The following is a 26,809-nucleotide window of genomic DNA, read 5'->3' on the forward strand; positions in this document are numbered from 1 at the left end:
TTGAATATTCTTTACGGAATGACTGCAGTTTTCTTTTCGGTTTAAGACTCGTTTGCGATGTTTCTCCGGCTGATTCCATGCTCGTTTGGAAACAATGGCAACTGGTGCCTCGTGCTTGGCAGCGGTGCTATAAATAGCCTCGCGCATTTTTAAAAAAAAATTTTTTTTAATTAATGAAAAACCGTATTTTTTATCACTGCAACCGTAACCCGGAATAGGTTGATGAAAACCCTACTAATTACGGGAAAACCGGAGTAGTTGGCAGGTATGTTGTGTTGTTGTGAACGACATCATCGGTGTACGACGCCAGGCTGGCTGTGAATTTGGAATGAAATGCCTAACTGATGCCACGACAACTTATTGGCCGACCTCTAATGTTCTTTGTTGTCATGGATACATAGTCATTATCATCACTTTATTGTATTCGAATGTTAACAATAAAAAACACTGTTTTTGTTCTGCATGCAATTGTCGTAAAAGCACATAACGTTACATCATGTCACATTTCTTTTTACTTTCTACTTTTTACTTAGTGATCTTACTTGTTGAGTGTTCCGAGTATACAAATGTACATTTATAGGGTTATGTTGGTGACGTCATTCATCAGTTGGTTGATCACTTAAGTTCCTCAGTGGAGGATGATGGCGTCTCCGAACCATCAAGGCACTCCTGCAATACAGGAAACGGTGTATAAGCTGCCATTTTGCAAATAGAACACAACATGTGCAAAGCTTACCTTCACCCTGTCCAGCTGTGGTCTGCCTGGGAGAGATTTTTGTGAGGAAAAAGCCTGCAAAAAAACAAACATATGATTATTAAATCAAGTTAGATTCGATGGCAGTTTGGTTCTCACCCTTTTGGTCTGTTGCGTCTCGTCTGTAGATTTGGATCTGTTCTTCATGTGTTTCTGGGGAGAGGTGCTGGTTGTGCACTTGAGAAAAAAAGAAGAGTAGTATTGCAAAATAGAGTTATAGAAATATGTATTATTCCCATACCTCATTTGTCTTCTGCTCCATGGCTGACTTCAGAGCTGAAGGATCACTTCTGATTGAAAACTCGGGCTTCAGACGGATGCAAAAACACAAATATAAAAGTTATCGGATGAAGTTTAAGCCTTTTCATACGAGCTTCAGCACTTCGTAACAGGGAAGAAACCATAACCCGAGATGTTGGGCATATATCATGTATCAACCACAGTTACATGTGATTATAATTGATCATATTACGCCTATACTGGCTCACCTGCACTGGCTTCCTGTGCACTTAAGATGTGACTTTAAGGTTTTACTACTTACGTATAAAATACTGCACGGTCTAGCTCCGTCCTATCTTGTCGATTGCATTGTACCATATGTCCCGGCAAGAAATCTGCGTTCAAAGAACTCCGGCTTATTAGTGATTCCCAGAGCCCAAAAAAAGTCTGCAGGCTATAGAGCGTTTTCTATTGGGGCTCCAGTACTATGGAATGCCCTCCCGGTAACAATTAGAGATGCTACCTCAGTAGAAGCATTTAAGTCCCATCTTAAAACTCATTTGTATACTCTAGCCTTTAAATAGACCCCCTGTTAGACCAGTTGATCTGCCGTTTCTTTTCTTTTCTCCTCTGCTCCCCTGTTCCTTGTGGAGGGGGGGGTGGGGGGGGGGGGGCACAGGTCCGGTGGCCATGGATGAAGTGCTGGCTGTCCAGAGTCAGTCGGGACCCGGGGTGGACCGCTCGCCTGTGCATTGGCTGGGAACATCTCTGCGCTGCTGACCCGTCTCCGCTCGGGATGGTGTCCTGCTGGCCCCACTATGGACTGGACTCTTACTATTATGTTGGATCCACTATGGACTGGACTCTCACAATATTATGTCAGACCCACTCGACATCCATTGCTTTCGGTCTCCCCTAGAGGGGGGGGGGGGTTACCCACATATGCGGTCCTCTCCAAGGTTTCTCATAGTCATTCACATCGACATCCCACTGGGGTGAGTTTTTCCTTGCCCTTATGTGGGCTTTGTACCGAGGATGTCGTTGTGGCTTGTGCAGCCCTTTGAGACACTTGTGATTTAGGGCTATATAAATAAACATTGATTGATTGATTGATTGATAATTATTCTTGCTCATCTGTGCAGACTGGTCGATGGCCAAGAGCAACTGGGCCTAGAATTTGTTGGGTCTCTTCCAGTCTCTGACTGCTCGCCCCCCTACCCCAACAGTCGATGGGCTGGGGCCGTTTTGTCTATGCAATTGTACGCGTACAATATGCATTATTGTTCACTCATTTGTTGGCTTTTCATTGTGTTTTTCTTTTGTAGCTGTATGTAGAAATGGCCTTTGGTTGCATCAGCTCTGTACTCTTAAAAGGACAGGTTGGGTAAATTACATTGTTGCAGTGCAGGTTTTTACATACAGTAACAGAAGCAAAGCGTGATGAAAAACATCAGTAAAATAAATACTACACAGTGACGTGCAGTCACTAGGAAAGAAAAAAAATGTAAAAAGAAAAAAAAAATTAAATTGTTATATGTATCCAGTGATTATACTATAAAGTTATTTTCCATTTAACTTCACCAGTTTTAGATTATTTTTATTTAAAATCGCTGAATTTTCACATTTGCCGTTCAAATACTGAGAAGAGACGGTGCGGTGAACAGCAGCCAGTTGAGGCACGTCACTCAGTGCCTCAACATGGATTGCGCAATGACTCGGCTAACTACTGGCCTGCTGTGCAGTGAGACCGTATTGCTATATGAACTATATTATATATTTCCATAGTTTAGTTAGCTGAGGTATATAATGTACAGTGTATTTTGTCAACAACTGTATGTGTGTAAAGTATTTCTTGTGCAGAGCGATCATAAAACGGCTGCAAAAGACGCACTGGCTGAGGCTCGCCTCCTGCACCCCCGCCGTAGAATTGTTATATCAACTAAAGCCCACACTTAAACTTTCCACGTGCAAGATTGAATCTATTTTTAAAAATTATTTCATAAGAAGCCAAAAAGTGCAAAAACAATCATGTTGGTGTTGGAGGAATTGTGAATGACTGCAGGGACACAACATTAGGTACACCTGCAGACTGCAGGTGTACCTAATTCACAACTCCTCCAACACGAACATTACTGTTTTTGCACTTTTTGGCTTCTTATTAAATAACTTTTGTAACCTATTTTCATGGGCTTTCCTCTTTGTGATGTTAAGTTCCTGTTATGCGCTGTTATACAGTATATGCCTAGAGCTCTTATTTTGAAGGCGCTAAGAGCGGAAGTGATGTCACGTTGCGGAGGTTTTTGAAAGAAGGTAAATAAAGTGGTCCTCGTGTAAACTGGAGCCTCCGTGTTTGTTATTTTGTAGTTTCATACAGTATAGGCGACATTTATAAACCCTCGGTTACACTTTTTTAAATAGATTCAATCTTGCACGTGGAAAGTTTAAGTGAGGGCTTTAGTTGCGGCGCATGGACTTAATTTCTAAGTAAAGGTAAGACCATAATAACGTTTTTTTTTATTAAATGTGCTTTTTTGTGTGCTACAGTTTGTATGTGTAAAGTTAAAGTTAAGTTAAAGTACCAATGATTGTCACACACACACTAGGTGTAATGAAATTTGTCGTCTGCATTTGACCCATCCCCTTGAACACCCCCTGGGAGGTGAGGGGAGCAGTGGGCAGCAGCGGCGCAGCGCCTGGGAATAATTTTTGGTGATTTAACCCCCAATTCCAAGCCTTGATGCTGAGTGCCAAGCAGGGAAGAATGCTGGTATGAGCTTTTAAACATAACCCGTTAACTGCTGCCAATCAAATGGTGAATAAGATACTCTTTAGGGTTCATATGTTTGTAAATCTGACTGTGATGAAGTCAGTGCCTCACCAGCCATCAACCTCACCGCACGTCACTGATACTACATATTGCTCACCAATATGTATCTTATGTCCTTTGATTCCCTCTTGTTGCCATGTGTTTGACAACATTTTTATGTGGACTTTTTACATCTGTAGTGCAACCACATAATTTCCCCGTTGTGAGATAAACGAAGTTCTCAAACTTGTCTTTGCAAGTTCCCCCCTAATGAACATGTATATTTATTATTTTGGCCACTCTGACACTACACACTTTATCTGCAGGCAAGCTACTTTTCAATTGACCAAGTCGAGGGGATCTACCTCATTCATATATATCATTTATATTTATTTGTGAGTGTGAATGTTGTCTGTCTATCCGTGTTGGCCCTGTGATGAGGTGGCGACTTGTCCAGGATTGTAGCTGAGATAGGCTCCAGCGCCCCCCGCGAGCCCGAAGGGAATAAGCGGTAGAAAATGGATGGATTTGTTTATGAAAGAGACGTTTTTGTTAACAAGTTAAAGGCGTTTAATGATAATACATGCATGTTTAACACATATAGATTCCTTTCTTTCAAGAAGACAAGAATATAAGTTGGTGTATTACCTGATTCTGATGACTTGCATTGATTGTAATCAGACAGTAGTGATGATAATGTCCGCATTTTCAAATGGAGCACGCGTCTAATACCACATGAAAGAGGTTGGTTTTTTGCATCTTATTTGTCCAGCTTCCATACTCCTTTTTATACACTTTACAAAAAATACATTGGCGGCAAACTCCGTAGTTTGCTAGCTTTCTGAGACTCTTATTTTGTTAGCACAAGCAGGATGAAGCAGTGCTTTTATTGTGAAGATATGAACTGTCCGGTCGTTCTTTGGAGTTTTAACGGAAAAAGTGTTTCTCGCCTTCCTCCATCCATCCATCCATCCATCTTCTTCCGCTTATCCAAGGTCGGGTCGCGGGGGCAGCAGCTTAAGCAGGGAAGCCCAGACTTCCCTCTCCCCAGCCACTTCGTCCAGCTCCTCCCGGGGGATCCCGAGGCGTTCCCAGGCCAGCCGGGAGACATAGTCTTCCCAGCGTGTCCTGGGTCTTCCCCGTGGCCTCCTACCGGTCGGACGTGCCCTAAACACCTCCCTAGGGAGGCGTTCGGGTGGCATCCTGACCAGATGCACGAACCACCTCATCTGGCTCCTCTCCATGTGGAGGAGCAGCGGCTTTACTTTGAGCTCCCCCCGGATGGCAGAGCTTCTCACCCACTCGGCGGAGGAAACTCATTTCGGCCGCTTGTACCCGTGATCTTGTCCTTTCGGTCATGACCCAAAGCTCATGACCATAGGTGAGGATGGGAACGTAGATCGACCGGTAAATCGAGAGCTTTGCCTTCCGGCTCAGCTCCTTCTTCACCACAACGGATCGATACAGCGTCCGCATTACTGAAGATGCCGCACCGATCCGCCTGTCGATCTCACGATCCACTCTTCCCCCACTCGTGAACAAGACTCCGAGGTACTTGAACTCCTCCACTTGGGGCAAGATCTCCTCCCCAACCCGGAGATGGCACTCCACCCTTTTCCGGGCGAGAACCATGGACTCGGACTTGGAGGTGCTGATTCTCATCCCAGTCGCTTCACACTCGGCTGCGAACCGGTCCAGTGAGAGCTGAAGATCTTGGCCGTAGGAAGCCATCAGGACCACATCATCTGCAAATAGCAGTGACCTAATCCTGCAGCCACCAAACCAGATCCCCTCAACGCCCTGACTGCGCCTAGAAATTCTGTCCATAAAGGTTATGAACAGAATCGGTGACAAAGGGCAGCCTTGGCGGAGTCCAACCCTGACTGGAAACGTGTCCGACTTACTGCCGGCAATGCGGTCCAAGCTCTGACACTGATCATACAGGGAGCGAACTGCCACAATAAGACAGTCCGATACCCCATACTCTCTGAGCACTCACCACAGGACTTCCCGGGGTACACTGTCGAATGCCTTCTCCAAGTCCACAAAACACATGTAGACGGGTTGGGCAAACTCCCATGCACCCTCAAGGACCCTGCCGAGAGTATAGAGCTGGTCCACAGTTCCACGACCAGGACGAAAACCACACTGTTCCTCCTGAAATCGAGGTTCGACTATCTGGCGTAGCCTCCTCTCCCGTACACCTGAATAGACCTTACCGGGAAGGCTGAGGAGTGATAATGATAATACAAGCATGTTTAACACATATAGATTCCTTTCTTTCAAGAAGACAAGAATATAAGTTGGCGTATTACCTGATTCTGATGACTTGCATTGATTGGAATCAGACAGTAGTGATGATAATGTCCGCATTTTCAAATGGAGCACGTGTCTAATACCACATGAAAGAGGTTGGTTTTTTGCATCTTATTTGTCCAGCTGCCATACTCCTTTTTATACACTTTACAAAAAATACATTGGCGGCAAACTCCGTAGTTTGCTAGCTTTCTGAGACTCTTATTTTGTTAGCACAAGCAGGATGAAGCAGTGCTTTTATTGTGAAGATAGGAACTGTCCGGTCGTTCTTTGGAGTTTTAACGGAAAAAGTGTTTCTCGCCTTCCTCCACCCATCCATCCATCCATCTTCTTCCGCTTATCCGAGGTCGGGTCGCGGGGGCAGCAGCCTAAGCAGGGAAGCCCATACTTCCCTCTCCCCAGCCACTTCGTCCAGCTCCTCCCGGGGGATCCCGAGGCGTTCCCAGGCCAGCCGGGAGAGATAGTCTTCCCAGCGTGTCCTGGGTCTTCCCCGTGGCCTCCTACCGGTCGGACGTGCCCTAAACACCTCCCTAGGGAGGCGTTCGGGTGGCATCCTGACCAGATGCCCGAACCACCTCATCTGGCTCCTCTCCATGTGGAGGAGCAGCGGCTTTACTTTGAGCTCCCCCCGGATGACAGAGCTTCTCACCCTATCTCTAAGGGAGAGCCCCGCCACTCGGCGGAGGAAACTCATTTCGGCCGCTTGTACCCGTGATCTTGTCCTTTCGGTCATGACCCAAAGCTCATGACCATAGGTGAGGATGGGAACGTAGATCGACCGGTAAATCGAGAGCTTTGCCTTACGGCTCAGCTCCTTCTTCACCACAACGGATCGATACAGCGTCCGCATTACTGAAGATGCCGCACCGATCCGCCTGTCGATCTCACGATCCACTCTTCCCCCACTCGTGAACAAGACTCCGAGGTACTTGAACTCCTCCACTTGGGGCAAGATCTCCTCCCCAACCCGGAGATGGCACTCCACCCTTTTCCGGGCGAGAACCATGGACTCGGACTTGGAGGTGCTGATTCTCATCCCAGTCGCTTCACACTCGGCTGCGAACCGGTCCAGTGAGAGCTGAAGATCTTGGCCGTAGGAAGCCATCAGGACCACATCATCTGCAAATAGTAGAGACCTAATCCTGCAGCCACCAAACCAGATCCCCTCAACGCCTTGACTGCGCCTAGAAATTCTGTCCATAAAGGTTATGAACAGAATCGGTGACAAAGGGCAGCCTTGGCGGAGTCCAACCCTGACTGGAAACGTGTCCGACTTACTGCCGGCAATGCGGACCAAGCTCTGACACTGATCATACAGGGAGCGAACTGCCACAATAAGACAGTCCGATACCCCATACTCTCTGAGCACTCCCCACAGGACTTCCCGGGGCACACGGTCGAATGCCTTCTCCAAGTCCACAAAACACATGTAGACGGGTTGGGCAAACTCCCATGCACCCTCAATGACCCTGCCGAGAGTATAGAGCTGGTCCACAGTTCCACGACCAGGATGAAAACCACACTGTTCCTCCTGAATCCGAGGTTCGACTATCCGGCGTAGCCTCCTCTCCAGTACACCTGAATAGACCTTACCGGGAAGGCTCTCGCCTTCCTGTCGGTCATTTTTTCTTAATAATGATCTCGCAGCAGCGAGCGTAATCTCACAAGACCCTCGGGTGCCGTGAATGTCAATCAAGTGACGAAAGTGACGTCTTGGTGAAGATTGATGATCGCTTATTTTTAGGTTTATTTTTTTTAATGCCTGGCTGGCGATCGACTGACACACCCTCCACCACCAACCCGTAGCTCATGATCGACGTAATGTGCACCCCTGCTATACACAGTAACAATATTTGAATATTCAATTAAGTGATTCTTCAGCATACCCCTAGATCAGGGGTCGGCAACCTTTACCAGTCAAAGAGCCATTTTTACCAGTTTCACAAATTATAGTAAACAATGGGAGCCGCAAATTTTTTTCGAAATTTTAAATGAAATAACACTGCATACTAAGTTTTTTTTTTACTTTGTGCTATGTATAAGCAGGGGTCTCAGACACGCTGCCCACACCTTTATGTGAAATTTGAAAGCTGGTGCGGCACACAGGTTCTTAATGGATGGCGCTTGTCGGCGTCATGCGTGCCGTGATGGTACAGCATATAGCACCCACTACAGTCAGCGTGCCCGATCAGCCACACGTTGTATGGGGCTTTCGCTTACTCACGTAGGCAACAGCAAGGCATACTTGGTCAACAACCACACAGGTCACACTGACGGTGGCGGTATAAAAAAAAACTTTAACACTCAGACAATTGTGTGGGCATGTTGGTGCTTCCTGCTTTTAAGCAGCCATCTTACAAAAACAGCAGCGCAGCAGCATCAGCGCAGCGATTCTTTGAAGGCTCATAAAAGCAAAACCGGAGCAGTTATAAAAAAAGCGCTTCTGTTGTTGTAATCACAAGGGTTCAATCTCTCTCCTGTGTTAGTTTGAAGGCGAAACGACAAACGCGCTCAGAGGAGTTCGTTTTTGAAGGAAGGTGACCGGTTTTTACAAGAAAATTGTTTTGAAGGGGGAATAGCAAACTTCCTGTTGATTTTTGCTGGGGGTTGTCAATTTATGAAATGTAGGTCTAAGTGAGACCTACATTGAAGTTTTTGTTTCATGTCTCTTCGACCTTCCCAGTGGGAGTTACAGGCAGTTTTGTCAATTTTTTCTTCCGAGGAGCAGTTTTTTCTCCGTTTTATTAAAAAATTGCTCTAGAGCGCAATTTTTAAATTTGGGGTTAGGTTTTTTTATTAGATCGCAATTTCTGCTAGTCCTGATGTGTGTGTTCAGTTCGGTGAGTTTTGAAGCATGTTAAGGGGGTCAAATTACAGCTCAAAGAGGCAAAAGTGACTGTTTTTAGTACTTTTTTGTCTTGAAGGGGGAATTGCCAACTTCCTGTTGATTTTAGCCCGAGGATGTACAATTATGAGAACTAGGTCTAAGTCAGACCTACATAGAGGATTTTGTTTCATGTTTTTCCGACCTTCCTAGTGGGAGTTACAGGCAGTCTAGTTTTTGTTTTTTCCTAGGGGGCGCTAGAGCGCAATTTTGAGTTTTGAGGTTTGGTTTTTTGATAAAAAGTTTTGCCGTATATTACTGATGTGTGTGTAAAATTTGGTGAGTTTTGAAGCATGTTAAGGGGGTCAAAAGTTCTCCCTAACTCTTCCGCTACCAAACCCCGCCCACCTCAACCGACGCACAGAGAGGGGGGTGGGGAAGAGTCAGGGCTGCATGGGATTCTGGGTGTTTGTTCTGTTGTGTTTATGTTGTGTTAAGGTGCAGATGTTCTCCCGAAATGTGTTTGTCATTCTTGTTTGGTTTTGGTTCAAAGTGTGGCGCATTATTAGTAAGAGTGTTAAAGTTAATTTATATGACCACCGTCAGTGTAACCTGTGTGGCTGTTGACCAAGTATGCATTGCTGTCGCGAATGTGTGCAAGGAGAAGATGTATTTTGTATTAAAGTGATAGGCTGGCATGCTGTTAATACAGATTGTAGGGGGCGCTAAATGTTGTACCATCATGGCAAGCCCTTATTATAGGCTCTTATTATAGCCGTAAGGGTGAAAGTCAGTGAATATTAATCCCGGGAGATTTCTGCGAGAGGCACTGAAATCCGGAAGTTTCACGGGAAAATTGGGGGGGTTCAGCAAGTAAGCTGCTGAGCCGCATCAGAGTGATCAAAGAGCCGCATGCGGCTCCGGAGCCGCGGGTTGCCGACCCCTGCCCTAGATGGATCCTGCGTACCACAATTTGAGAATCCCTGGTCTATCCTATCTTATTAAAGTTACTATGTACTATGATAGTGTTGCATTTCAATGAGTGACTTACAGAGGGTTAATTAGGACTGCTGCCCATTTGCTGGCTTGCAAACAATCAATTCTACCATCAATGTACCCTGGAGTGTTACTAAATGTGGACAGCTGACAAATTAAACAAAAATCCTGAATAAAAGAGTGAGGAAATGTGATGGAATGTCCACATTATTGAAAGAGTGGAGTTAGACTTTAGTATGGAAATGTCATTGGAGTGAAAAATTGCTCTTCACCATCATAATCGTCAAGATCCCAAATGATATCCTTATTTTTAGCGGAATCTTTGCACAGGAGTTCAGACTACAGTAAGTTTTCCTGAATTGTAACAATAGGATGCAACTAAATTCCCCCCCTGAGGGCTTAGCCAGCTGCTGTACAGGAAACAATCAGCTCAGAGCTCATTAAGAGTAAATGGAATGCTGATCGACCACCGCAACTCACCCTCTGTGACAGCTGACGTCAAGGCAACATCACATTGGTGGTACCGGGAAGTCAATAAAAAGGTTCCAGGTCGATGTCTCCATACAAAGCATTGAATGATTGGGACGTGCGAGAACGAGCCAGTGGAACACTCCCTGCGGCGCTCATGCATCAGACCCATCATGGCCGTGTAGTGAGCTGGTTCACTTGGCACACTCTGGGGTGTGCACTTAGGACGAAATGGACGTTATGGAGCTTCAAGAGCCTCTGGAGGAGGATCTCGGCAGGACGGTTGAGTGCATTTCTCACCAACTCACTGAGGGAACATGACCTAAATCAGGAAGGTCTTCCCATGACTGTAAATTCCTAAGTTGTCATGACATGGCCAAAACGATGGAGGGTGGTACACATTTGATATATGCACGCACAAACGTGTCTTGTATTATTGTGTGCACATGGGCACACTAAAGCAAGAGACTTGAGTTTTAAAAGTTACTTTACAACTCCTTATGCAAGGCTGAGCAAACACAATGTTGCCTCAGTCTTTTTTTTTCACGCTTTTCTTCGAGCCGTCACCAGTGAGAGGAGACGAAGGTGAAATCAGAGATGCAAAAACAAAAATTGTATAGCTGTACAGTAGAGATGCGCGGATAGGCAATTATTTCATCCGCAACCGCATCAGAAAGTCGTCAACCATCCGCCATCCACCCGATCTAACATTTGATCAGAACCGCACCCGCCCGTTGTTATATATCTAATATAGACGATGCAAGGCATTAGTGAGGTTATAAAGCTTTTGCCTGTTAAAGAAAGGAGACTGATCCAATGCAGCACAGACATTCGCGTGCCACGCTGTCACGGCCCAGACGCACACCAGTGCGCAATCATATGGGAGCCGCGCTGAGCGCACCTCCAAGCGTGTCTCGCTGCCGGCGACGGCCGGGTATGGGCCCGACGCTCCAGCGCCATCCATTTTCAGGGCTGGTTGATTCGGCAGGTGGGTTGTTACACACTCCTTAGCGGGTTCCAACTTCCATGGCCACCGTCCTGCTGTCTATATCAACCAGGGTGAGCCCCACCCCTTTCGTGAGCGCACTGCGCGCGGAGTGACCCCTGTTACGTGCCCCCGGCAACAGGGGTGGCGGGCAGGAAAGCTGCGCGGGCAGGAAAGCTGCGCGGGCGGAGCGCGCGGAGTGACCTCTGTTACGAGCCCCCGGCCACGGGGGTGGCGGGCAGGTAAGCTGCTTACCTGCTGCGCGTGACGCCGGCCGCGGCGAAGGCGGACGAGGCGGGGTGTGGTGGGCGCGGTGGTGACCCTGGACGTGCGTCGGGCCCTTCTCGCGGATCGCCTCAGCTACGGCTCCCGGTGGGGCCCTCTCAGGGGAAGGGGCCTCGGTCCCGGACCCCCGGCGAGGTGTCCCTTCTCCGCTCCGTAAAAGTGTCCATCTCTTTTTTTTTTTTTCTTCTGTTGTGGCATATGCAGCAGGTACCTGCTCGTTTTTCGTATGTGGGTAACAACATTTAACTATGTATATATATTTCCGAATTGGTTTAACTGCCACCCGCCTGAATCTATTTAAAATCTAATTTTTTTTTATTTCAACCGCCCGACCCGACCCGCGGATAAAATCTAATTTTTTTTTTATTTCATCCGCCCGATCCGCGGATAATCCGCGGACTCCGCGGTTGTGCCCGCAAACCGCGCATCTCTACTGTACAGTGTAGTTAGTAGTAAAATGCAGAATAGACTGAAATCTATGAGGTTCTGAACCAATTAATTTGTGAGAAGCACAACCTGACAAGCATTTACAACACGGGTGTCAAACTGGCCAGATCTAGCCAGCCTTATAGTTTGACACGGCCTGTGAAAGGATAGAAATAAAGAACTTTCTAGCAAAATGTATCTGTTCTTTCAAATTTGACAGAAAAATTTTACGGCACGCCATTGCGCAATTTCTAGGCGCAGTCAAGGCGTTGAGGGGATCCGGTTTGGTGGCTGCAGGATTAGGTCTCTGCTTTTTGCAGATGATGTGGTCCTGATGGCTTCATCTGGCCAGGATCTTCAGCTCTCACTGGATCGGTTCGCAGCTGAGTGTGAAGCGACTGGGATGAGAATCAGCACCTCCAAGTCCGAGTCCATGGTTCTCGCCCGGAAAAGGGTGGAGTGCCATCTCCGGGTTGGGGAGGAGATCTTGCCCCAAGTGGAGGCGTTCAAGTACCTCGGAGTCTTGTTCACGAGTGAGGGAAGAGTGGATCGTGAGATCGACAGGCGGATCGGTGCGGCATCTTCAGTAATGCGGACGCTGTATCGATCCGTTGTGGTGAAGAAGGAGCTGAGCCGGAAGGCAAAGCTCTCAATTTACCGGTCGATCTACGTTCCCATCCTCACCTATGGTCATGAGCTTTGGGTTATGACCGAAAGGACAAGATCACGGGTACAAGCGGCCGAAATGAGTTTCCTCCGCCGGGTGGCGGGTCTCTCCCTTAGAGATAGGGTGAGAAGCTCTGTCATCCGGGGGGAGCTCAAAGTAAAGCCGCTGCTCCTCCACATGGAGAGGAGCCAGATGAGGTGGTTCGGGCATCTGGTCAGGATGCCACCCGAACGCCTCCCTAGGGAGGTGTTTAGGGCACGTCCCACCGGTAGGAGGCCGCGGGGAAGACCCAGGACACGTTGGGAAGACTATGTCTCCCGGCTGGCCTGGGAACGCCTCGGGATCCCCCGGGAGGAGCTGGACGAAGTGGCTGGGGAGAGGGAAGTCTGGGCTTCCCTGCTTAGGCTGCTGCCCCCGCGACCCGACCTCGGATAAGCGGAAGAAGATGGATGGATGGATGGCCATTGCACATGTTCTACACTTTAATGCAGACCTGGGCAAATTAAGGCCCGGGGGCCGCATGCGGCCCGTTAAGCTTTTCAATCTGGCCCGCCGGACATTCCCACATACATTTTTTTATATCTTTAAGATGTAAAGTGTAGCTGCCATTATGATGTGCAGTGATGTTTTGAAATTACCTTAAGTCTTGAACTATACTAAGTATTTCAATGGTTCGAATCTGCACGTTTGCATGATATACTAGATACTAGTTACTAGAGATGCGCAGTTTGCGGACACAACCGCGGAGTCCGCGGATTATCCGCGGATCGGGCGGTTGAAATTAAAAAAAAAAAAATAGATTTTATCCGCGGGTCGGGTCAGGCGGTTGAAATTAAAAAAAATTAGATTTTAAATAGATTCAGGCGGGTGGCAGTTAAACCAATTCGGAAATATATATACATAGTTAAATGTTGTTACCCACATACGAAAAACGAGCAGGCACCTGCTGCATATGCCACAACAGAAGAAGGAAAAAAAAAAAGAGATGGACACTTTTACGGAGCGGAGAAGGGACGCCTCGCCGGGGTCCGGGACCGAGGCCCCTTCCCCCGAGAGGGCCCCACCGGGAGCCGTAGCTGAGGTGATCCGCGAGAAGGGCCCGACGCACCGACACCCCGCCTCGTCCGCCTTCTGCCCGCCACCCCCGTTGCCGGGGGCGCGTAACAGGGGTCACTCCGCGGTGGACAGTGGAAGTCGGAACCCGCTAAGGAGTGTGTAACAACCCACCTGCCGAATCAACTAGCCCTGAAAATGGATGGCGCTGGAGCGTCGGGCCCATACCCGGCCGTCGACGGCAGCGAGAGCCGCGAGGGCTAGGCCGCGACGAGTAGGATGGCCGCCGCGGTGCGCGCTGAAGCCTCGGGCGCGAGCCCGGGTGGATCCGCCGCGGGTGCGAGGGACATCGCACCTCCACGCGGCTCCCAGATGATTGCGCACTGGTGTCTCCTTTCTTTAACAGGCAAAAGCTTTATAACCTCACTAATGCCTTGCATCGTCTATATTAGATATATAACAACGGGCGGGTGCGGGCGGGTGCAGTTCTGATTAAATGTTAGATCGGGTGGATGGCGGATGGTTGACGACTTTTGTGATGCGGTTGCGGATGAAATAATTGCCTATCCGCGCATCTCTACTAGTTACTATGGTAATCTAATTAGTTACTATGGTAATCAAATTAATTACTATGGTAATCTAATTAGTTACTATGGTCATCTAATTAGTTACTATGGTAATGTAAGTCACAGCAGCTCAGACGAGGCACCAAGCAGTGTGGGTGGGGAGCGTTTCCACAGAGTGTTTCCAGAGCCTGAAATGTGGGTGTCAGGGACAGACGCGGAAGGAGATTTTTACAACAAAGTTCTAAAGCTTAGTGATATATCACATATATCAGATTGTAGGTGGGTTTTTTTACCCTTGGCGTTCATATTTCGCTGTGTTTGTTGCATTTTGCTTAATTGTAAAATACGTCGATTGAGAAGGAGTGTGACGTTCATATGTTGTCAATATTCAGTGTTTTACCCTTCATAGTTAATATTGTAAATCCCGCATTCTTTATTTTCAGGTACATTCTGGGTGTCTCGTTCAGTAAAAAAAAATTTAAAATTACGTTCCGTTTTTTAAAGCGTTTTTAGCATTCAATCAGACATTATTGTGAGGTTTTGTATTAGTGATCCTAAAAATAGATATACCGGCTCCCAGAAACATTCTTTCTCTAAATTTAGCAATGAGATAACCGTCAATGTTGTGGTCATAAAGAAATCTTGCATGCATGACCACCAAGGTGAGCATGTTAGTAACACCCTGTAAAAATAAAGCTCACATGTAGTCACATTATGCACTGTTTCGTCATATTTTCACACAATATGATGGGGACTGACCCCGACAACTAAGCACATGCTTACACAGAAAATGCATGCATTAAAATAAATACAATTGAGGGCTTCTTTCCTCTGCAGGTGTATGAAAGGTCAGAACTACTGAAGCCTTCCAAAATGCTTGGCTATACGGCATAGGAGTAAGCATAAATGGGAAATAATAAGACCATTTCAGCTCAAAACTGACACTAAAACGAGGGGAAATGATTTACTTCAATACATCAAGAAGCAGGGTGTGACAAGAGGACGGAATCAATGAATACAAAGCAGGCAGATGCATCTTCTAAAAAGGGTGCAGGTGACAAAAAAAATGCAAATACTGTAGCAAATGTTCAGACACTCACCACTTTGTCCTTCCTCTTCTTCCTCGCTCAGTGCAGACGTCCAGCCGAGGAGATGTTCCTCATGTCACTGCTGCCGCTACGGAGTCTGTGAGAGCACACCCCTCTGTGCCCATTCAGCGCTCCGCCGACGCACCATTCATGCATGGATGGATGGATGGACACACGCACAGAATGAGAGTACAGACACCTGGTATGCCCATCATGATCCTGCATGCTAATGTAAGCATCTCGGCAGGAGGAGGTGGGCATGTGACAGACCGACAATGACGCACATAACTATTTTCCCTATTACTGATTACCGGTACTCTGCTGCAAATTGTCTACTTGTAGTTACAGGGTTGAATACAATGCTTAGCAACTCAAACCCCATATGCAAAAGCTCACTTATGGTTCTGCAGTTTTTGCAACTCTCCTAATACAAAGCCAAGATCTTCGGCTACAAAACAAGCCGGTGATCAGATAAAGGATGCAGTAGACAGCAATGAGGTGACAATCACAGCTCGACTAGCGCAGATTCCATCACTACCAGAATACATGGTCACATTATAATTCCAATCCAGGCAACACATGGGGATGTTATGTTATAATAAGTCATGTTTCAAGATTCTACCAAAATACATACCTGCCAACTTTTGAAATCAGAAAAACCTAGTAGCCAGGGTCCAGGGGCCGCAGGCAAAGTCCTGGTGGGGGGTTCCTTCGCCCCCCGACGCAAAATGATTATTAGCATTCAGACAGGTTAAAATGTTGCTAAAACCATCACTTTTCTATCAGTCACAGTGACTTTTCAAAACAGAAATATTACAGCAAAAATCATATGGGTTGATTGACATGTTTATTCTGTAAGCTAACTTCAATAGTTTGAAATTATCTTGACAGTTAATGCCAGTTATCCTGTCAACCTTTCAAAAGACTTCAATTTGTTAATTGAAAGTATAAACACTTTTTACAGTAAACAAATGGTAAAACAGTACTAAACAATTCCATTAAAAAAAATTGGTGTCATTATTAACTTTCTGTCCAAGCTTGTATAATCTACTGCCTTGTTCAATTGTAAAAAATATTCTGTGCCTAAAATTCACATTTCTATCACAATTATCATACTGTAAACATGGTAAGCTAACTTCACTAAAATTAATAGTCCTGTCAATAGCATGGAATTACAATTCAAATGTAGTTTTTTTGTAAGCCTTTCAAAAGAATTCAAAATATGAAAAATTAATGAAAATGAATTTAAGCCATCAGACACTTGAAAAGTGGCACATCACATCTCTAATGTAATAATTTTTAACTTTTCAACAGAAATAGCACTGCAAAAATATTAAGGACATACTTCTGTATTTTGGTAGTTATGCTGTCAACATTTAACAAGATTTCTTCAACTTGGACTTGAAAGCATAAATAGTATAAACACTTTTAACAGTATAACAGTACTAAACAATTCCAATAGATAACATTGGTGTCATTACCTTTTTGTGGCTAAAATCCGAAAAACGTTGAAAGTTTTCCACTTGTATCGCTAGCAACGGCATTAGACTTGTGTTTTTTTGTCCCAACGTGGTCTTTTACATCGCTAATTCCTCCGTGTCCGATCGAAAAATCTTGTCTGCACAAGGTGCAATTCGCGTAGTTTTCACCCTTTTTGGAACGGATCATTATTCCCGGATAGGCTTTTGAATATTCTTCACGGAATGACTGCAGTTTTATTTTCGGTTTAAGACTCGTTTGCCATTTTTCTCCGGCTGATTCCATGTTCGTTCGCTCGTTTGGAAACAATGGCAACTGGTGCCTCGTGCTTGGCAGCGGTGCTATAAATAGCCTCGCGCATGGCATTCGGAATGGCTCGATAGGAAGTTACGGGAAGCAGTGTCGATTGTCATTGTTGTTACGCGATTTCGTGGATAAAACTTTTTTTTTTAAATGTTTTTTTAATGAATGAAAAACCGTATTTTTTTATCACTGCAACCGTAACCCGGAATAGGTTGATGAAAACCGTACTAATTACGGGAAAACCGGAGTAGTTGGCAGGTATGAAAATACAACTAGAAGACGGTAAGGATCACATTTGACAAAATGTTTAATTGTTGATTACCCTTTAACTATTTTGAATATCATACCAACAACCTGAGTCCCAACAGTAGCAAATCATGTCAACTGAAATTGAGTGATAGCAAAACAGGACTTATCCAGCATTTTTGAAAAACGCCATTACAGGAAAATAAAATACATTCTGAAAGAAGAAATCAGGCATTTTTGAAAAATGCCATTACAGCAAATAAAATACATTCTGAAAGAAGAAATCACACAAATTAGAAAACACATTATGAAAACATTCCTAAAAACCACCACAAAACATTCAATAAACTCAAACTGTGCAATATTCTTCAAAAATGGGGGAAGTCCTGTGCAGATATTTTTGTTACATTGCATAATTAAGCATTGACAAATGAAATTTCAAGGAACAAAAGTTAGGTTAACTACAGCCTATCCGTAAGGGCAGTAAAACATTTAGACTTGACTGCTAAGATGTAGGTTGTTTTTAACATTTTGGCTACATTAAAACTATTCATATTGAAAACAATCCTCATAAGGAAGTGTAGTGTTTTCAAACGTATCCTTATGTCTTTCAATTCTTTTTTGTGCCTGAAACTTTAGTAGCAGAGGTGTTGGCAAACTCTGCCATAGAGCTTATTTGCTAGTGACTAAAAAGTGCTGTAAAAAATGTTTTCTTTTTGGAAAAGACTGAATGGTTGTTGGGGATGTTGTTTATCCAACACACTATCAAAGTCTTTCAGACTGACGTTTCCCTAAAGTCTTTGCTTTCTGAGTCACCCAAACTAGAACATGGCTTAATGTTCTCAGAAACCTTGGAGTGTTCAGTAGATGATGTGTCTGTGTTGGACTCCTCTGAGTCTAGGTCCTGTCCCTGGTCTGGGGGACGCTGTAGGAACAGAGGAACCTCCAACTGTTCTCTTGTGAGAAGACCTCGCTGGTCATCGACTCTGCAGCATTGAGCCCTCGACAGCAAGTCCAGGAGCCCTGAGATGATCAGCACAACCTGGTATTTACTTAACATTGTCTTAATTACTGGTAAACAAAGGCTGATTAAGAGGACCAATAATAATGTAATAAAACAAATATACTGTTCCAACAGTCCTAACTGTCCTACATACTGCTCTGTAGTCCTACCATCTATGTCGCGGTTCTTACTGGGCTTTGGTGGAGTCTTGACCTTGTTGGTCTGAGGGGACAACAACCGTGCTTCTGGACCACCTGGTCCTGCCTGGATTCAACAGATACATTTTGTGATGAAAGCAACTGCTGGCAGATTTGAATTCCACAGCATAAAACATTTAGTGTTTTTCTGTAGAGGTAGAAATCCACTTTTCAAATGATTCAAATTGCTGCTTAAATTTTTCCCGATTTTTAAAAGCAATCTCTGTTATCACATAGCAATTTTTTCATTGGAATAGAGTGCACTAATAAAATAATACCAGGCGTTGGCGATTCAGTCTGCACTTTTTTTCCTTCTTCTTCTTTTTTTTTTTAAATAAGTACAGTTGCAAAATAACCCACCGTGGGGCAAAAGAAAGTTGCGAGTTGAAGCTGTTGCGACGTCACGCCAGTGTAATGTGTTGTGCCGTAACACGTGGTATTGCACATGGGCAATTTAATGTAAAATTTGTGTGAGCACAGTTGCCAGTGCAGTCGTTGACAACTTCAGGGCCAGCACTTTGATGAATGTGAGAAACACTATTGAATTCAAGAAAAAACTCAAAGTACAAAGTGGTTCTTCAGTCCCCTCCTTCCTCTCTACTCATTGTCTTCACAAACAAGCTTCAATTTAAAAAAAAAAAAGGTAAAAGTAATATTAAATGTTCATCATTTCAATTTGGTTCTCTATTTGTAGACATTTTTGGGGGTTTTGCATTATTTATGTTCATGTCCAATTTAGTGTAGTTCTTTTTATGTAGACATTTTTGGGTGTTTTGCATTATTAATTTTTACGTTTGTTTTAGTTGCGTTCTTTTTATGCAGACATTTTTGAAAAGTTTTGCATTATTTATGTTCACGTTCAATTTAGTTGTGTTCTTTTTATGTAGACATTAGTGATGGGTCCGGCAACACCGATGCATCGGCGCATGCGTCGAGCTCATAGAGCAAAACCCTGTGTCGGTGCGCGTACCGCTTTTAGAAAGTCACGTGACCGAGCATGAGCTGTTTTGGTCACGTGACCGATACGCGAACTGTGTCGCACTGACGCCTCCTCTGTGCCCTGTGAGCCGGTCTTTTCTACAGCCCGAGAAATAATAACTAAGAAGAGAAATCGTCTAAAATGTAATACGTCGGAAAAACTTTTTTTTTTTTTTTTTTTTATAAAAATGTGTAAAAAAATAAAATTAAAAAAATTCCCAGTCCACAATCATCCACAACACGTTCTCTTAGATGTCCATGTTATGATACATGTTCACATTATTTATTGACTATCTAAAAAAGATACAAATATATTTTTATTTAAATGAAGATATGAAATAATCCTAAATGAAATACAATGACTTGGTTTATATTATTGTATATACTAGGGCAGGGGTCACCAACGCGGTGCCCGCGGTCACCAGGTAGCCCGTAAGGACCAGATCAGTCGCCCGCTGGCCTGTTCTAAAAATAGCTCAAAGAGCAGCACTTACCAGTGAGCTGCCTCTATTTTTTAAATGTCATTTATTTATTAGCAAGCTGGTCTCGCTTTGCTTGACATTTTTGATTCTAAAAGAGACAAAACTCAAATAGAATTTGAAAATCCAAGAAAATATTTTAAAGACTTGGTCTTCACTTGTTTAAATCAATTCATTTATTTTTTTTACTTTGCTTCTTATTACTTTTAGAAATACAATTTTAGAAAAAAAATACCTTAAAAATGATTTTAGGATTTTTAAACACATATACCTTTTTACCTTTTAAATGTCTTCCTCTTCTTTCCTGACAATTTAAATCAATGTTCAAGTAAATTTATTTTTTTTTCATTGTAAAGAATAATAAATATTTTAGCTTCTGTTTTTTCGACAAAGAACATTTGTGAAATATTTCTTCAAACTTACTATGATTAAAATTCAAAAAAATGATTCTGGCAAATCTAGAAAATCTGTAGAATCAAATTTAAATCTAATTTCAAAGTATTTTGAATTTCTTTTCAAATTTTTGTTCTGGAAAATCTAGAAGAAATATTGATTTGTCTTTGTTAGAAATATAGCTTGGTCCAATTTGTTAAATATTCTGACAAAGTGCAGATTGGATTTTAACCAATTTAAAACATGTCATCAAAATTCTAAAATGTATCTTAATCAGGAAAAATTACTAATGATGTTCCATAAATTATTTTTGTTATTTTTTCAAAAAGATTCAAATTAGCTAGTTTTTCTCTTCTTTTTGTCGGTTGAATTTTGAATTTTAAAGAGTCGAAATTAAAGATAAACTATGTTTCAAAATTTGATTTGATTTTTTTTCGTGTTTTCTCCTCTTTTAAACCGTTCAATTAAGTGTTTTTTTTCATCATTTATTCTCTAGAAAAAACCTTCCGTAAAAGGAAAAAAAAATGTACAACGGAATGACAGACAGAAATACCCATTTTTTTTTATATATATAAATTTATTTATTTAGCTATTCTTGTTTGAATCACACTTATGTGTAACTTACAAATGACAATATATTTATTTATTTAAGTGTGTATCAAACTGGTAGCCCTTCGCATTAATCAGTACCCAAGAAGTAGTTTTTGGTTTCAAAAAGGTTGGTGACCCCTGTACTAGGGCATAAAATCAGTGTCAGTTGAGTCGGTCCATAGGTTGCCTGTAGGGATTTTTAATGTCCAGCAGATTTCAGTATTTAGTGACACAGTACATCAATACAGTTTTGCAATGTGTCGAAACGCTTCATGACGCCTCATCAACCCATCACTAGTAGACATTTTTGGGTGTTTTGCATTATTTATGTTTACGTTCCGTTTAGTTTTTAGCTGACCATTTGGAACGGATTATTAATGAAAACCTCACCTGTGTGGCTGCAGCAGTTCCACTAGATCTGGGAATGTTGCTTTGGTCTTTTCCTGCTCAAACAAAACAGTTAAGTCACTTCCTGCTGTGGTAACACACAATATCAAACTCCAATATGCATCTGTGGAGGGGGGCGTGGCCTGCGGGCCTGCCGCGGAACAATGTGTGCCAGGACCGGCCTTGACGACAGGGACAGGTGAGTAGATGGCCCAGGTGGGCCTTGTTATCTAATCACCTGTCGCCTTTATTAGCAGCAGCCGGGAAGAGACACGCGGTTTAAGTTGGAGTGGGAGCCAGAGAGAGAGAGAGACACGAACAAAGAGAAAGACATTTTGCTGGAAAGCAAAAGCCTCTCCACATTTCTGAAAATAAAACAGTGTTGTACCCTGAAATCCGGGCTCTCGTGGCAGTGTGTGGTGGTCCGAGGAACCCACTAGAGGGCAACCTCTACAGCATCATACACTAAAAAGCTAAAATAAAAATATGACTGTCAGAGGTGGGTAGTAAAGCGCTACATTTACTCAGTTACATCTACTTGAGTAACTTTTGGGATAAATTGTACTTCTAAGAGTAGTTTTAATGCAACATACTTTTACTTTTACTTGAGTATATTTATAGAGAAGAAACGCTACTTTTACTCCGCTACTTTTATCTACATTCAGCTCGCTACTCGCTACTAATTTTTATCGATCTGTTAATGCACGCTTTGTTTGTTTTGGTCTGTCATAGTGCCTGCGTTTCAACAAATACAGTCACTGGTGACGTTTACTCTGTTCCACCAATCAGATGCAGTCACTGGTGACGTTGGACCAATCAAACAGAGCCAGGCGGTCACATGACCTGACTTAAACAAGTTGAAAAACTTATTGGGGTGTTACCATTTAGTGGTCAATTGTACGGAATATATACTGTACTGTGCAATCTACTAATAAAAGTTTCAATCAATCAATCAAAAGTGTTAAGTAAAAAAAGACCCTTTTTTATTTCAACCGTACATCCCGTCAAAAGCCTAAAGACTGACTGCACAGTTCCTGTCTTCACAATAAAAGTGCCGCTCCATCGCGCCTGCGCTTTCAAAACAAGAGTCTCCGAAAGCCAGCGCAAACAATGTATTTCTTGTAAAGTGTATAAAAACGAATATGGTAGCTGGACGAATAAGATGCCAAAAACCAACCACTTTCATGTGGTATTAGACAGAAAGGAGGAACTTTTTTTCTCCTCCATTTGAAAACGTGGACGCTATCATCACTACTGTCTGATTACAATCAATGCAAGTCATCAGAATCAGGTAATACACCAACTTATATTCTTGTCTTCATGAAAGAAAGGAATCTATATGTGTTAAACATGCATGTATATTCATTAAAACACCTTTAACATGTAAACAAAAACGGCAAAATAAATAAATATAAATTATATACTGTATATATACAGGTAAAAGCCAGTAAATTAGAATATTTTGAAAAACTTGATTTATTTCAGTAATTGCATTCAAAAGGTGTAACTTGTACATTATATTTATTCATTGCACACAGACTGATGCATTCAAATGTTTATTTCATTTAATTTTGATGATTTGAAGTGGCAACAAATGAAAATCCAAAATTCCGTGTGTCACAAAATTAGAATATTACTTAAGGCTAATACAAAAAAGGGATTTTTAGAAATGTTGGCCAACTGAAAAGTATGAAAATGAAAAATATGAGCATGTACAATACTCAATACTTGGTTGGAGCTCCTTTTGCCTCAATTACTGCGTTAATGCGGCGTGGCATGGAGTCGATGAGTTTCTGGCACTGCTCAGGTGTTATGAGAGCCCAGGTTGCTCTGATAGTGGCCTTCAACTCTTCTGCGTTTTTGGGTCTGGCATTCTGCATCTTCCTTTTCACAATACCCCACAGATTTTCTATGGGGCTAAGGTCAGGGGAGTTGGCGGGCCAATTTAGAACAGAAATACCATGGTCCGTAAACCAGACACGGGTAGATTTTGCGCTGTGTGCAGGCGCCAAGTCCTGTTGGAACTTGAAATCTCCATCTCCATAGGGCAGGTCAGCAGCAGGAAGCATGAAGTGCTCTAAAACTTGCTGGTAGACGGCTGCGTTGACCCTGGATCTCAGGAAACAGAGTGGACCGACACCAGCAGATGACATGGCACCCCAAACCATCACTGATGGTGGAAACTTTACACTAGACTTCAGGCAACGTGGATCCTGTGCCTCTTCCTCCAGACTCTGGGACCTCGATTTCCAAAGGAAATGCAAAATTTGCATGGTTGGGTGATGGTTTGGGGTGCCATGTCATCTGCTGGTGTCGGTCCACTCTGTTTCCTGAGATCCAGGGTCAACGCAGCCGTCTACCAGCAAGTTTTAGAGCACTTCATGCTTCCTGCTGCTGACCTGCTCTATGGAGATGGAGATTTCAAGTTCCAACAGGACTTGGCGCCTGCACACAGCGCAAAATCTACCCGTGCCTGGTTTACGGACCATGGTATTTCTGTTCTAAATTGGCCCGCCAACTCCCCTGACCTTAGCCCCATAGAAAATCTGTGGGGTATTGTGAAAAGGAAGATGCAGAATGCCAGACCCAAAAACGCAGAAGAGTTGAAGGCCACTATCAGAGCAACCTGGGCTCTCATAACACCTGAGCAGTGCCAGAAACTCATCGACTCCATGCCACGCCGCATTAACGCAGTAATTGAGGCAAAAGGAGCTCCAACCAAGTATTGAGTATTGTACATGCTCATATTTTTCATTTTCATACTTTTCAGTTGGCCAACATTTCTAAAAATCCCTTTTTTGTATTAGCCTTAAGTACTGTAATATTCTAATTTTGTGACACACGGAATTTTGGATTTTCATTTGTTGCCACTTCAAATCATCAAAATTAAATGAAATAAACATTTGAATGCATCAGTCTGTGTGCAATGAATAAATATAATGTACAAGTTACACCTTTTGAATGCAATTACTGAAATAAATCAAGTTTTTCAAAATATTCTAATTTACTGGCTTTTACCTGTATATGTGTATATATATATGTATATGTATATAAATGTGTGTATATATATATATATATATATATATATATGATATGTGTGTGTATGTTACTCATCAGTTACTCAGTACTTGAGTAGTTTTTTCACAACATACTTTTTACTTTTACTCAAGTAAATATTTGGGTGACTACTCCTTACTTTTACTTGAGTAATAAATCTCTAAAGTAACAGTACTCTTACTTGAGTACAATTTCTGGCTACTCTACCCACCTCTGATGACTGTGCAGCATGTGCTTGAGGCACAGCACTCTGGGTAAAATAACAAATGTTTCTATGTGAACAATACCCAATTTGTAGTATAGCATTTATTAATTCAGTTAAAAAGCACATTTTGGGAACTAAATTGCAGTCATTTCTTCGACTGAATGAAACTGAACGAAACAAAAGAGGCACTCTCTATTACAGTATACACAAATATTGAGTCTGCCGCTGATTTTCAAAAGCCCTATTTGATAGGTTGATTGGCAACACTAAATTGGCCCTAATGTGTGAATGTGAGTGTTGTCTGTGTTAGTCCAGCAAAAAGGTGGCCACTTGTTTAGGGTGTACCTAACGAAACGGACAAGCGGTAGAAAATGGATAGACATTCTCAGTTTTTTTCAAATGAGTTCTTTTGGGTTACAGCGACGCTATATCCAGATAAGCGTCTCTTCCTATAGACAGTGTGTGAAACTGAGGTGAGGATCACTGATTTGAAGTGAAGTTTGTTCTGGTGTCTTAGCAGTAGGCAAATGAGGTGTGTGATCTTGACATGGCATTCCATTCAACAAAGCAAATGCAACCAGACACTTCAGTATCACAGAGAAGAAACACAAGAGTAAAACAAAGATAAATGCACAGACAGTAATGTGAGAAAAACTAGGACACTGAAAAGACTTTCTTGCCTCGCAGCCAAGAAATGCTGTTATAGTTTTTAAGATCCAATATACAAACAATGCACAGAAAGCCATGGCCACAATACTAGTTGCATACCTGCCAACTTTTGAAATCAGAAAAACCTAGTAGCCAGGGTCCAGGGGCCGCAGGCCCCGGTAGGTCCAGGACAAAGTCCTGGTGGGGGGTTCAGGCTTCGCCCCCCGACGCAAAATGATTATTAGCATTCAGACAGGTTAAAATGTTGCTAAAACCATCACTTTTCTATCAGTCACAGTGACTTTTCAAAACAAAAATATTACAGCAAAAATCATATGGGTTGATTGACATGTTTATTCTGTAAGCTAACTTCAATAGTTTGAAATTATTTTGACAGTTAATGCCAGTTATCCTGTCAACCTTTCACAAGACTTCAATTTGTTAATTGAAAGTATAAACAGTATAAACACTTTTTACAGTAAACAAATGGTAAAACAGTACTAAACAATTCCATTAAAAAAAAAATTGGTGTCATTATTAACTTTCTGTCCAAGCTTGTATAATCTACTGCCTTGTTCAATTGTAAAAAATATTCTGTGCCTAAAATTCACATTTCTATCACAATTATCATACTGTAAACATGGTAAGCTAACTTCATTAAAATTAATAGTCCTGTCAATAGCATGGAATTACAATTCAAATGTAGTTTTTTTGTAAGCCTTTCAAAAGAATTCAAAATATGAAAAATTAATGAAAATGAATTTAAGCCATCAGACACTTGAAAAGTGGCACATCACATCTCTAATGTAATCATTTTAACTTTTCAACAGAAATAGCACTGCAAAAATATTAAGGACATACTTCTGTATTTTGGTAGTTATGCTGTCAACATTTAACAAGATTTCTTCAACTTGGACTTGAAAGCATAAATAGTATAAACACTTTTAACAGTACTAAACAATTCCAATAGATAACATTGGTGTCATTACCTTTTTGTGGCTAAAATCCGAAAAACGTTGAAAGTTTTCCACTTGTATCGCTAGCAACGGCATTAGACTTGTGTTTTTTTGTCCCAACGTGGTCTTTTACATCGCTAATTCCTCCGTGTCCGATCGAAAAATCTTGTCTGCACAAGGTGCAATTCGCGTAGTTTTCACCCTTTTTGGAACGGATAATTATTCCCTGATAGGCTTTTGAATATTCTTCACGGAATGACTGCAGTTTTCTTTTCGGTTTAAGACTCGTTTGCGATTTTTCTCCGGCTGATTCCATGATGGTTCGCTCGTTTGGAAACAATGGCAACAGGTGCCTCGTGCTTGGCAGCGGTGCTATAAATAGCCTCGCGCATTTTTAAAAACTTTTTTGTTTTAATTAATGAAAACCCGTATTT

The 26,809-nt window shown here is 42.9% G+C and overlaps 1 protein-coding gene and 1 long non-coding RNA gene across 4 annotated transcripts in view; both read right to left on the reverse strand.

The window, feature by feature from the left end:
• Positions 1 to 401: 401 nt before the first annotated feature.
• LOC133577036 (uncharacterized) lies at positions 402 to 15,677 on the reverse strand. The gene is made up of 5 exons (XR_009811694.2): positions 15,466 to 15,677; positions 996 to 1,061; positions 854 to 931; positions 737 to 790; positions 402 to 669 (listed from the first exon to the last, which is right to left on the reverse strand). It is a non-coding gene; the product is annotated as an uncharacterized lncRNA (long non-coding RNA).
• A 1,847-nt stretch (positions 15,678 to 17,524) lies between these two features.
• rgs14b (regulator of G protein signaling 14b) overlaps positions 17,525 to 26,809 on the reverse strand; it is a 43,727-nt gene continuing 34,442 nt past the window's right edge. For 2 of the 3 annotated variants that reach the window (XM_061930510.2, XM_061930512.2), the window contains exons 13-15: positions 21,513 to 21,565; positions 18,655 to 18,748; positions 17,525 to 18,504 (exon numbers count right to left, since the gene is read on the reverse strand). In XM_061930510.2, coding sequence (XP_061786494.2) covers positions 18,257 to 18,504; positions 18,655 to 18,748; positions 21,513 to 21,565 — 395 coding nt within the window. In that variant the 3' untranslated portion in view covers positions 17,525 to 18,256. The remainder of the gene's footprint in view (positions 18,505 to 18,654; positions 18,749 to 21,512; positions 21,566 to 26,809) is intronic. The other variant, XM_061930511.2, reaches the window with a different exon arrangement.

The sequence above is a fragment of the Nerophis lumbriciformis genome, linkage group LG36 (assembly GCF_033978685.3).
Source record: "Nerophis lumbriciformis linkage group LG36, RoL_Nlum_v2.1, whole genome shotgun sequence".
NCBI classification, from domain to species: domain Eukaryota; kingdom Metazoa; phylum Chordata; class Actinopteri; order Syngnathiformes; family Syngnathidae; genus Nerophis; species Nerophis lumbriciformis.